This window comes from Taudactylus pleione, unplaced genomic scaffold (genome assembly GCF_031769625.1).
Source record: "Taudactylus pleione unplaced genomic scaffold, aTauple2 ptg000393l, whole genome shotgun sequence".
NCBI classification, from domain to species: domain Eukaryota; kingdom Metazoa; phylum Chordata; class Amphibia; order Anura; family Myobatrachidae; genus Taudactylus; species Taudactylus pleione.
Genome location: NW_028284794.1, coordinates 13,514,175 through 13,527,961, shown reverse-complemented (window position 1 = coordinate 13,527,961; position 13,787 = coordinate 13,514,175). Strand labels below are relative to the sequence as shown.

Below are 13,787 nucleotides of genomic sequence, written 5' to 3'. Positions count from 1 at the left end.
GGAGTTAGATCACCCCCTGCCACCACTCACCTTGCAGTTAGGGCTGGATTTCTTGAAGACTCTGCAGGAAGAGAGGGAGAGACAATTGCATTACATACATTGTATGCCCGGCACTTAGCAAACCCGTGTAACTAAACTCACAATCCTTTAAAAAAAAATGAAAAAAATAAAATACATTCCAAAGCAGTCAGTGAGAGATGTGCTGTCATTAAGTTCTAAAATATATTAAACTAAGACTTTCCACCACAATGTATACGAATGGGAATAAGTTTATTTTAAAGAAACTTAACGATAACCAAATCTTAACTGACATTTATCCCCACTCTGATGGTGGCTTCTCACTGCAATACTTCTTACAGGAGCAACAGAGAGCATGTAGCTCTGAGAGTCTTTATAGGAGACCATGTAGTAATGATTCATGGGGGGGGGGGCATTCAATTCACCGCGTCGTTAGCCCAACTAAAGGATTTTTTCTCGCACCCACCTGAGGGTGTGAGCGTAAATCTTACTAAAGTGTCGGCTGCAATGCTATTTTTCAGCATAGTGCGGCGCAAACATCGCGGACGGTTACAGCGCCTAAACACCCGACTTAAGGCGCTATTTCACATCGCGTTCAACTGAATTGTCCCCCTTATAGGAAGAAAGGAGAGCACATGTAGCGATGAGAGTCCTCATATGAGAAAAAGGAAAGCTTTACAAATACATATAAGATTAAAAATAAATAAATAAATTTCTTGCAGGGGGCTCATTGATCATTTTGAACATACAAACACATCTTCATTGCTGCAATCGCGCCAAACAGCCCCTCTTGGCGCACCAGGTCACGTGTGACTCTGCTAGCACCAGGCGTCTTTTTTTTTTTTTGCCGAAAAAAGCGTCTTAGGCGCAACGTGAAGTGACGAGGCCACACCAGGAGACATTGCTGATTAAACGGATACCTGTGCATCTGTGTGCGACTGAGTCTCTGAATCTACATACATAGGGCGGTATTCAATTATTTTCGCGGTCCGTATCTCCAGTCTAAAGTGACGGGAGATCGCGGGGAGCTAATCAATTGTTACTGCTTTTCCCAAAGTGGTCGGGTTTAGTGCTGTGGCGCGATCGCGAAAAGTGCAGTTCGGACGCCCAAACAAGTCACTTTTCGCCCATTTCAGCTCGCACCCCCCTGGGGCTGCGAGCTGAAATGGAGCGCTGGCAGCTGATCGCGCCCGACAGGAGCAACAATTGAATAGCTCCGTCGGGGGCAAAGGGGGCTGGAAACAATTTAATTCCTCCCTTAATGCTATAATGCAGCTGCTTTTTTTTCCACGCCAAGTTCCATTGTGCTTTGTATACAGACTCAGTCGCACCCAGATACACAAGAGTAGATATCAAATTAATCAGTGCAGTCTCCTGGTGCGTCCTTGTCCCACCGCATTGCGACTAAGGCAGCTCACTTGCACCGGGCATCTCGCACGCTGCGTAGCGTATTGAGGCTAGATGTATGAAAACCCATCTGTTGTACAGTGCCTACAACCTCTAACGAGGGGCATATGGGATAAAAACAGCTGTCCCAGATACCACCTGTAATTACAGGCTACTGTCAGTCTGTTAGACACATGACCTGCGTTTCCTGACTCATGTCAGATGACTTAAGTCTTCCTTCCTGAAAAGGCGAACACGCAGTGTCTACACGCAAACCCGACGGTGGGCAGAGTGTGGAAACTGGAGGACATGGTGTAAGCATGATACGCCAGCACCGGGTTAGCTCTAAGCTTGCACAGAACAGGAAGAGACAGAACATAGACCACAGCAACACAACGGACACTCCAACGCACAAGTGCCATTAACACTTCTGTGTGCCGGTTACTGCTCTGCAGGAGCGCAAGCTCTTCAGGGCCTATTATTTTGCAAGCAGCAATGAGCAATGTTTGATGTACCGTAATAACCAGAAGCAAATCTCACAAGGTTACAATAAAAGCTCAGCCCCATAACTACATATCCACGCGTATATAAAGAAAGTCACCAGCCGATAAGAAATTATACAGTATAAATTATGTAAAAAAAAAAAAAAAAAAAAAACAACACCTGCATTACATTCTTCATAAATATATCTGATCGCCTGCAGATAGTGGGTTGTGTCCATCACACCCGATATAAGAGCAATGCAGCACCTCATGTATACAAGTCAAGTGCCAGTGTTTCACTCATCCCTAATAAATGATCCTAACATTGGTCCGGTCAATAAAGCCGCCCTCTCCAGATACTCTGTACACGCCTCTGATGTCACCATGAAGTGGGCAGGGCTGAATCTTAGTACATACTAAATGACCACTAAAGGCAGAAGGCCTTGAATTTGGAGCATAGACCAAATAAACTGTAAAAAAAAAAAAAAAAAAAAAAAAAATAATAAAAAATAAATAACTTGTGTATGTTTGTTCACACAAATGTGCTTTCCTGTCTGTATAGATATATTGCTATTCATTGAACAGGACTTATTTCCATTTCAAATATTCCAGATCTTCAAATCTCTTATTCAAATATATAATAGAGCAATAAACAGGCTCTTTCCATACCAGACGGCATCCCAGCGAAGGGGAAGGTACACAGGGAAATTGTTGCTCGCCGTGTGCGGAGGTAAGGCAAATTCCTTTTGGACGTGGCCGAGCAATGTGTACCGAAATGTACACAGTATACGGGGCGGGATGCTGACCAAGGTGAATGCTGATTTACCTAAAGCAAAACAGGCTGGCTAACAGCGTACCTGCACTATTGCAAGTGACCTGATCAATGGCACAACGATAAGTCCTTACAGCCAAGCTTCCAATCGAAAGATGGCGGCACCAGGGCTGAACTTGCTGTCCACTGAGAGATGAACCAATAACGAAGCCTATCAATTCACTAGAAACAGTGTTCTCTCACAGGAGGTATGAGGCTCTCGATGCCTCAGTGAGGTTACTAGCTCTGCAAGTGAATCAGCTACATCAGATGTGGGGAACCTTTTTTCTGCCGAGTGCCGTATTGATATATAGAACATTATTAGCGGCCACGGATGGAGGCCACGCCCCCTCTGTGTGACGTCACACAGGGCGGGGCAACAATCGCTGGTGATTACAGCAATGCCCGGAGCATCCTGAGGATGCTCCGGGGAGCTGTGACAGCAGCGGTGACCATCTGAAGCGCCCTAAAGACATTCCAGGTGGCACTGCTGCATAGATTCTGGCTGCAGGGTGCCATTCTAGGCAGCCTGCTAGCCAGATGAGGCTAGCAGATAATAGCTCAGAGGGCCAGACCAAATGATTCCGCAGGTCTTATACGGCCCCCGGGCCAGAGTTTCCCCATCCCTGGGCTACATGCTCGTACATGTTGGTTCAAAAGACACGTTAACCAACATACCATTTAGAAGGCAACATTTACACTGAACCACAGCAACCAGCTATTGCCTGCTGAGCGCAAGTTATTGGTTGACCGCAGGTGTGTGAATGGATGCAGTGTTAGTAAATGAGCCCCACAGACCCAAGACAACCTCTTATTTTAATGTGAATTATGTGATGGCATTGATCAAGACTATGCCATGTGTGTTTAAGGAATCTCTCCCATATATCTGGCAATAGCCTAGAACTACAGATTCATGTAAAGCAGATCTTTATTTAGAAAGTGGGAAGAAGGGTGTCTTATAAATACTAGTAATGGTTTCACAAAATAAACAGTATTTTATTAGCCAATTATACTGCAGACAACAAAACGAGGTTTAATGTAGTGCACCGGGTCACCTCCAGAGAATAGATAAATATTGGGTTCAAACCACACAACATCTAAGAGAAAGATAAAACCGAGCACTTTCACACAGACAGTATGTGCTCCGATCCCATGGAGCGGCTGCTTCTGCCGGCCGAAGGCGTCCGTTGCCCGTAAAATGCCCGCCGTGATCACAGAGTACTATTGCCAAGTATGTACAACCGTCCATTTATGGGCAAGTGCTCCTGCCAAACAGTTAACATTGGTCGAACATAGAGGAGCCCGGCTAAGCTGTGGGTTATTTCTTCATAGAATTATATATTTTAGGTGTGGAGAAACAAGTTATTGGGGTGGGGGGGAATTAGAGAATTTTTTTTTTAGGAGGATCCATATGTGCCAGATAATAAATCCCATATATGTACATATGGTGACAGTGCTTATATTGCCTAGCTTCAAAGTAAAAAGGATTCACACCATCCTACAAATGTTTAACTACATGAAGGCCACAGCAGGTTAAATGACTATGGGGCAGATGTACTAAGCCATGGAGAAAGATAAAGTGGCAACCAATCAGCTCCTAACTTGTCATTTTTTTTTTTCATATACAGAGGGGTATTCAATATGGGAGCGAAAAGTCCGTGCTGGACTTTTCACTCCACATCGGAGAATTTTCTGGGATAAAGTATCGGGCACGCGCCCGCTTTATCCCCGTATTCAATATAAAACCTCCGAAAACGGGACCTGGCGAAGTGGGATTTGCGTTAAAAAACGAAGTTTTCCTTGAAAAAATTGTAGGACCCCCTAAAGTTGTAAAAACATGGGGGATCACTATGGGTACCCCCGTATTAGCCTGCAAATGAAAGTCGGGGATAGGTGTTTTTTTCCCCGACATTGAAGAAGTGATGCAGAAGAGCACTTAGGTTATTTTTTTCGATTTTTAAAGTGGTCCCATCAAATTTGGGGTACATGAAAATGGGTACTAGCATATTTTGATGTCCCTAAAGAAAGTTTTTAAAAATTCTGCAATTGTGCACCTGCCACTATAAATCTATTCTAGAATACACCTGCCGCATACTTGCAGAATAGCCCTGAACCTATTTCCCTAGTTTTAAACTATTTTTTCCCCATTTTTTTTTTTTTCACCCCAATTTTTTTATTAATTTTTTGGGGTGTCTATTTTTCTTTTTAACTTTTTTTGACAGTTATTTTTTAACTGTCATTCCCAGGGGTGCAAGCTATTTTTTTTAAGCCTGCACCCCTAAACCCCAATTCTACACTTTTTTTCGACACCTATTCAATGGTGAAAAGTTATCCCCATTTTTTATTAAAGACTTTTCGAACCTGCGAAAAGTCTTTGAAATTGAATACGGTGTAAAACTAAAACCTGCGATAATGAAGTCATAGGTGCAAAATTAACGCAAAACTGAGTTTTCGCACACATATTGAATTCCCCTAACAGTGTGTAACATGGCAGTTAGAAGCCATTTGATTGGTACATCTCTCATAACATAAAAAATATATAAAACATATATATTATTATATACATACACACACATATATACACTAAATATGCAACACCATCTAAATGGGGGTATTACAGTGTACACTTCTCACAGAAGCACTAAGCAGTTCCCCATAACAAAAGGAAAGCCAGGGACTTCACTTCATACTACCCCCCCCCCCGCTCGGGTTCCGGCCAGGGTGCTCTAAGGATCAAAATCAGACCGTCTGGGTCAGGTAGCTTTAATAGTTCCATATAAAACCAGGTGGTGATTTGTTGATGCTTGTATAGCGCTGCTTGATAATCTTGACAAGTGTGGCTTTTGAGGCTTTTAATCCCTTATATCTTCCCAGGAAGAAAGCGCATTTGGGGCAAGAACTTTTCAAAGCTTTAGTAGAAAAAGATCAGGAGGAATCTCCTCAAATCAAGGCGATCGAACATTTATTCCTCTGCTATATAGGAGTGGGGAAAAAATGGTAGCAAAACTTGGTCATGCGATCCATTAGAACTCAAGACCACGCCGGCAATATAAAAAGTGGGATCCAGTTTTAAGACCTCCACGTTCCAATTAATAAAGATCAGGGCTAATTAAGTCATTGGATCGCTGCATTCGCTGGGTACAGCTGTTTTGGTAATGTCCAATCAGAAAGCTTTATTTCTCATGAGAGAGAATTTTTTTTTTATTGAATTGGTACCTTGAAGACTTGAGACAAAACCAATGGTTGCATTATGTCTCCTGTTAGAATATAACCTTGTTACCCCAATAAGTGACAGGCCAGAGTGTCAGAGCGGCACTAGGGCGAGCCTACACAGGAAGCTATCACAATCCAGGATGCACAGACAGCAGTAAAAAGTTACTTTACAATAAATAACGCCACCTGCTCTGATGATTAACCCTTTCCTGGCTGGCAATTGGTCATATTCAGGATGCAGAAGAGCGATCGCTATAGCCTATTCTAAACGCATTTAACTCCGTCCCACTGGAGACCACTTCGGGGAGTGGCTGCCTCTCGGGCTGAAGTCTTACATCAATACGGCCTCTACCTTTTCACATTCATTTCAAAACTCGCCCAGGAGGAAGAAACATGATGGCTACAAAGTACGTGGTCTTTCTTTCTGAGTGTAGGACCCTTGGATGTTGCTGCCCTCGGGAAACCCTTTCACCTGGTGGTCTGTACCTTGAAAGAGGGTATCCTGAGACCAGACGGTTGTAAACGGCTTATTAGGGAACAGGAAACGTGTAAAGTAAATAATGTGTAGCTATCGTGCTGGAGGAAACTTCTGCAGTGGAACAACGATATTTCGCTGCATTCCAAATTCAGTCAATGTAACATAGTTGTAGATGTTACCTAAGGGTGCCCACACACACAGCAATATACTTACGATCCGACGATGTGTCCGATTTCCCTTGAAATTCTCCCCGGCAGCTCAGCACACGATATGCTGTCCAATCTTCATACGATCTCCTGCAGCCAGACTTTTTTTATAGTGCATTGTGTCCTAGATTGTCAGATCTGCCGTACTGCACGGCAGATCTGAAGATGCGATGTGCGACCTGCGGGAGCGCGCATCGCATCGTAATCGTGAGTGGGGAATCACGATGTGTCGGAATCGGCCAGATTGGGGAAAAATAAAAAATTAAAAAATCGCTATGTGTGTGGGCACCTTAAGAGAATCTGAATATCGCACTGTAAGGCCCAGTGCTATAAAGGGTCAAGTGGCAGCTTTAAGTGCGCTCTAAGGCGCGATAGTTTGACATGGTGAAAGTAGCAGTCATCATCGTCAGAGCGCAACCGCACCGCTGCCCTATTTCTGGAACAAGAGATACCGCAAGAAGTTGAGTGGATCTCTGCAAACGCTCTTCTGAATAGTCCTGAAATCAGTGAATGCACCCAAGGCCAAGAGCCTTACCTAAACTTTCTGGTGCCCTGTGCCAGAGAGCATTGGTGCCCCCCACCCCCCATTTTTTAAATAGGGACATAAGATAGTGCACCTCAAAAAGGGCCATGGCCTCATGGGGAAGGGCCAGGGAAGAGATAGGGGAAGCCAGGAGATGCTAGAAGTAAGAATGATAATAAACAGGAAAACTGCGCCCCCTGCCCTGCAGTGCCCTGTCATACTACCCTAGTGACAGCCCTGCTCAAGACAAACCTATCCTACCTGCCGCCTAGTTACTCCCACTCAGTCACAAGCAGAGATACCCCTAGGTACCGCCTGTAAAGCTGGGTACAGACTAGACGATGTGCAAACGACGCAATGGTTGTTCCCATTTCCCTCCATCCTCAGAACGATATAGTGCGTAAACCCTATGCCAGTGATTCCCAACCTCGGTCCTCAAGGCACACTAACAGTCCTGGTTTTAGTGATATCCATGCTAAAGCACAGGTGGTTAAATCAAATTAACTGAGGTACTAATTAAGTCACCTGTGCTCAAATATGGTCATCCTTAAATCCTGGACTGTTAGTGTGCCTTGAGGACCGTGGTTGGGAACCCCTGCCCTATGCAATGCCAGCGTTATTCCTCACATCATCTTCCGCACAGCAGATGAGAAAAGCGAGGAACGAACGCACGGGAGCGCACAAAAATGCGTACACTAGACGACGTGGACGATATGTCATTCCAATTCGGCTCAAAACGACAAATCGGCCAATATATTGTCTAGTGTGTAGCCAGCTTAACTGCTCTAAGTTGCTTATGCAAGTTCTGACGCCTGCGCAAGTCCGCTGAATGCGGCGAGATCCATACGCAGACGGCGTCGAGTGCATTTCTGAATCAGGTCCTAAGTTGGCTCAATCTTTAACGTTACGGGCCAGCAAGTGTAGAAACATTTGGTGGCACCTCACGACTATTCTGCTTTAAAAAGAGAAAAATTGAAATGCAAATGTCTTTAGGAATCACCTGTAAATAAACCTCGATATCAGATAATGTTGTGTGATAATAACGTAATAGCCAACTTCATCACTGCTCAGTTACAACTTAATGTTATCAGTATAAACAAGAGTGATGAGTGATGGACCTTAACAATTGTTTCTTTTCAAAGCTCATGACGACTATCATATTACTGTCAGCCTGTCCCATTAAGAAATAGTGTGAACCGAAATCTTATAGGGCAGGGTGTTCGAATGGATTAAAACAGGTTTCCCTTCCATAACTAATGGATAAATATTATATTAGAGTCATTGAGGTTTTCACTATTCTCTTTCCTAAGAAGGGACGCCCCTGTGATGTTTATCAGTGTCATTGACGGAGGTCCCCTTGTATTGGCCAGGCCGAAATATACCTGTCAGGTGGCAAAGCCTAAAAGCTCCTCATGCCTCTGTGGTGGGAAGAGATATCAGTGGATTGATAGGCGGTATTCACCGTAATATCACTACACAGAACAGCAGCGCCGCTCGGGTGACAGATTATCATTCACGGCTCTCAAGTGTCTATTCTGGAGAATAAGGTAACGGAGCCCAACATTAGCCACCGAGTAGTTCCCTGTACATAGAGCAGACTCTGATAAGCACTCTACTGTGCATTATGCACAGTGGGTGTGTAAATACAGTCTCCGGCTAAGCACTCTAATATACACAGGGAGTATAAATCCACCGTCTTCAGTAAGCACTCTATTCTGTAATATACACAGGGAGTATAAATCCACCGTCTTCAGTAAGCACTCTACTCTAATATACACAGGGAGCATATATCCACCTTCTTCAGTAAGCGCTCTACTCTAATATACACAGGGAGCATAAATCCACCTTCTTCAGTAAGCGCTCTACTCTAATATACACAGGGAGCATGAATCCACCGTCTTCAGTAAGCACTCTATTCTGTAATATACACAGGGAGTATAAAGCCACAGTCTTCAGTAAGCACTCTATTCTGTAATATACACAGGGAGTATAAATCCAGCGTCTTCAGTAAGCACTCTATTCTGTAATATACACGGAGTATAAATCCACCGTCTTCAGTAAGCACTCTACTCTAATATACACAGGGAGCATATATCCACCTTCTTCAGTAAGCGCTCTACTCTAATATACACAGGGAGCATAAATCCACTGTCTTCAGTAAGCACTCTATTCTGTAATATACACAGGGGAGTATAAATCCACCGTCTTCAGTAAGTGCTCTACTCTGTAATATACACAGGGAATATAAATACACCGTCTTCAGTAAGCACTCTACTCTAATATACACAGGGAGTATAAAGCCACAGTCTTCAGTAAGCACTCTACTCTGTAATATACAAGGAGTATAAATCCACCATCTTCAGTAAGCACTCTATTCCACAGGTTCTCAAACTCAGTCCTCAGGACCCCGAACAGTGCATGCTTTCCAGGTCTTCTCACAGACTCAAAAAAAGTTAAATAATTAGCTCTAGCTTTGATCTTTTAAAATGCGTCAATGACTAATGAATACACCTGTGCCCCTGCTGGGTGACCTGGAAAACGTGAACTGTTTGGGATCCTGAGGACAGAGTTTGAGAACCACTGCTCTATTCTGTAATATGCACAGCGGGCGTATAAATCCACCATCTCCAATAAGCACTCTATTCTGTAATATGCACAGCGGGCGTATAGATACACCATCTCCAATAAGCACTCTATTCTGTAATATACACAGCGGACGTATAAATACACCAAATCCAATAAGAACTCTATTCTGTAATATACACAGCGGGCGTATAAATACACCATCTCCAATAAGCACTCTATTCTGTAATATACACAGCGGGTGTATAAATACACCATCTCCAATAAGCACTCTATTCTGTAATATACACAGCGGGTGTATAAATACACCATCTCCAATAAGCACTCTATTCTGTAATATACACAGCGGGTGTATAAATCCACCATCTCCAATAAGAACTCTATTCTGTAATATACACAGCGGGCGTATAAATACACCATCTCCAATAAGCACTCTATTCTGTAATATGCACAGCGGGTGTATAAATACACCATCTCCAATAAGCACTCTATTCTGTAATATGCACAGCGGGTGTATAAATCCACCATCTCCAATAAGCACTCTATTCTGTAATATACACAGCGGGTGTATAAATCCACCATCTCCAATAAGCACTCTATTCTGTAATATGCACAGCGGGTGTATAAATACACCATCTCCAATAAGCACTCTATTCTGTAACATGCACAGCGGGCGTATAAATACACCGTCTCCAGTAAGCACTCTACAATATACACAGAGGGTGTATAAGTACATTATCTGAAGTGGGCACTGTATTCTGCAATACACAGGAAGCCTAAATTCACTGTCTCCGGTAAGCAATCTATAATATATGCCAACAATACAATATACACAGCAAAACCCTCTACATAGAATAAAAACACATGCACAACAGCAACAAGTCAAGTAGTGCAGAGCTGAGTCACAGAATGTACACACACTATATATGCAGAGCTTGTACACACACATATATACACACACAGGGCAGAGGTGGTACATACAGTGTATACAAACATGGGGCACAGCTGGTACACATACAAGGGGCAGACCCAGTACACACACAGTGTATATACACACATGCACGGAGGAGGAGGTGTAATGTGGGATCTTTTAACTCAAACACACTGCAGGGTTGCTACATACATACAGTACAGGTTGCGTCTCCCATGTCCAAAATGCTTGGGACCAGAACAAAATTGTATATCGGATTATTTTGTAGTTGAGAATATTTGCATACCATAATGAGATCTCGGGGATGGGACCCAAGTCTAAACACAGAATGCATTTATGTTTCATATACACACAGCCTGAAAGTAATTTTATACAATATTTTTATTTTGTTCATCAACCACAGTTACACGAAATTCATTTAGGTTTCATATACATCTTGAATATAATTTGTATACAATATTTGTAATAATTTTGAGCATTTAACATTTTATGTACATAGAACCAAAAGAAAGAAAAAATGTTTCACTATTTCAGTCACATTCAAAATTCCATATTTCAGAATATTCTGTATTTCGAAATATTTGGATATGGCAGACTCAACCTGTATATATAAACAAATGGTGCACAGCTTGTACACACACACACACATATGGAACATTGGTGATGCACGCACAGTATACACACACAGGGCAGAGGTGGTACACACAGGGCAGAGGTGGTACACAGTATACACACAGGGCAGGGGTGGTACACGCACAGTATACACACAGGGCAGAGGTGGTACACACACAGGGCAGAGGTGTTACACACAGTATACACACAGGGCAGAGGTGGTACACACACACACACAGGGCAGAGGTGCTACACACAGGGCAGGGGTGGTACACACACAGTATACACACAGGGCAGGGGTGGTATACACACAGGGCAGAGGTGGTACACACACACACACACACACACACACAGGGCAGGGGTGGTACACACACAGTATACGCACAGGGCAGGGGTGGTACACACACAGTATACGCACAGGGCAGGGGTGGTACACACACAGTATACGCACAGGGCAGAGGTGGTACGCACGCTCACGCACAGGGCAGAGGTGGTACACACACAGTATACGCACAGGGCAGAGGTGGTACGCACGCGCACGCACAGGGCAGAGGTGGTACGCACGCACGCACAGGGCAGAGGTGGTACGCACGCACGCACAGGGCAGAGGTGGTACGCACGCACAGGGCAGAGGTGGTACGCACGCACAGGGCAGAGGTGGTACGCACGCACAGGGCAGAGGTGGTACGCACGCACAGGGCAGAGGTGGTACGCACGCACAGGGCAGAGGTGGTACGCATGCACAGGGCAGAGGTGGTACGCATGCACAGGGCAGAGGTGGTACGCATGCACAGGGCAGAGGTGGTACACGCACAGGGCAGAGGTGGTACACACAGTATATACACACAGGGCAGAGGTGGTACACACACACAAAGGGCAGAGGTGGTACACACAGTATATCCACACAGGGCAGAGGTGGTACACACACACACACAAAGGGCAGAGGTGGTACACACACACACACAAAGGGCAGAGGTGGTACACACACACACACAAAGGGCAGAGGTGGTACACACACACACACAAAGGGCAGAGGTGGTACACACACACACACAAAGGGCAGAGGTGGTACACACACACACACAAAGGGCAGAGGTGGTACACACACACAAACAGGGCAGAGGTGGTACACACAGTATATACACACAGGGCAGAGGTGGTACACACACACAAACAGGGCAGAGGTGGTACACACACACACAGGGCAGAGGTGGTACACACAGTATATACACACAGGGCAGAGGTGGTACACACACACAAACAGGGCAGAGGTGGTATACACACAAACAGGGCAGAGGTGGTACACACAGTATATACACACACGGCAAAGCTGCTATAAACAGTGAAGCAGATGTGGCAGTACATACACAATATATATACACACACGAGTCTTATGGGCGGAAGATAGACAGTACATGTATATGGTCGGTAAATACACACCGGGTTCCCGCTCTCTCCCCCATCCTCCTCCTCCTCCTCCTCCGCCTGCTGCGCTCTGGGCAGCACCGGGCCGCGCGCACTCTCTCTCACACGGGGGCGCGCACGGTATCACGCATGCGAGGGGACGGGGCCAGGTGCGCTCGTGATTGGCTGAGACCATCGTTGTCGTCATCTCTGACTCCTGCCCACCTTTCCCCCCCACCCCCCGGAGGGTGTGCGTGTCGACGTCACCGGACTTAAACAACACGCCTCCTGCGAGGGGTTTAAGGAAGCGGACGCGCCCTGGTTGGCTGACTGTGGTCTCAGGGCTGATATGTAAATCAGCTCCCTGGGTCCACTTCCTGATTGGCTTGTACTTTGATATGTAGATAAAATGAATAGCCGGAGTCTGATTGGCTGTCAGCCATGTTAGTTACAGTGCACCTGTCCCCTGGGTGCAGGCAGCCATGTTTTGGGTTGTACAAACAATTATGAGATAATGGGGTATTACAAAGAATCGTCAGTCCCATCTGTACCTGCCACAGTGGAGCTTACAATCTATATATTCCCTATTTATTATTATTTATTACCAGTTATTTATATAGCGCACACATATTCCGCAGCGCTTCACAGAGAATATCTTACCATTCCCATCTGTACCTGCCACAGTGGAGCTTACAATCTATATTTCTCTTTCATCCACTAGGGGACACTGGAGGTGCTTACGCTGGGGTACAGAGGCGTGGATAACTGGAGCCGGCACTTTAAATAATTTAGAAGTGTGAAGCTCCTCCCCCTCTATGCCCCATCAGCCCCCAGTTTAGAAAATGTGCCTCTAGGAGCTGGTCACATTATGCTGTGCTCCAGCAAATACATTTTATTTTATTTTTTTAGCATCTTTTACATTCCTATAGGTACCCTTCGCCACCTATCTAAAAGGTGGGGTCCGGGTACCTGGCGCCCTGGTGTTTAGACATCAGGAAGGAGTGCACAGGGCTCATTACAAAAGAGCTCCTGCCAGCTCCTTATCGCCACAGCAAAGTCTTCACACAGAGAAGAGAAGACTCTGCTGACCTGCTGAGAGAGCCTCCGGGGGCACGCAGTGAGTATCAAGCTGCGCATCCC

General features: G+C 45.0%; 1 protein-coding gene across 1 annotated transcript in view; it reads right to left on the bottom strand.

Annotated features, from left to right (window-relative positions):
• The window catches only part of ARRB2 (arrestin beta 2), a 36,346-nt gene extending 23,580 nt beyond the window's left edge, over nt 1–12,766 (bottom strand). The window contains exons 1-2 of the mRNA XM_088446174.1: nt 12,684–12,766; nt 31–61 (exon numbers count right to left, since the gene is read on the bottom strand). Of these exons, the coding sequence (XP_088302300.1) occupies nt 31–61; nt 12,684–12,706 (54 nt within the window). The 5' untranslated portion in view covers nt 12,707–12,766. The remainder of the gene's footprint in view (nt 1–30; nt 62–12,683) is intronic.
• Between the last annotated feature and the right edge of the window lie 1,021 nt (nt 12,767–13,787).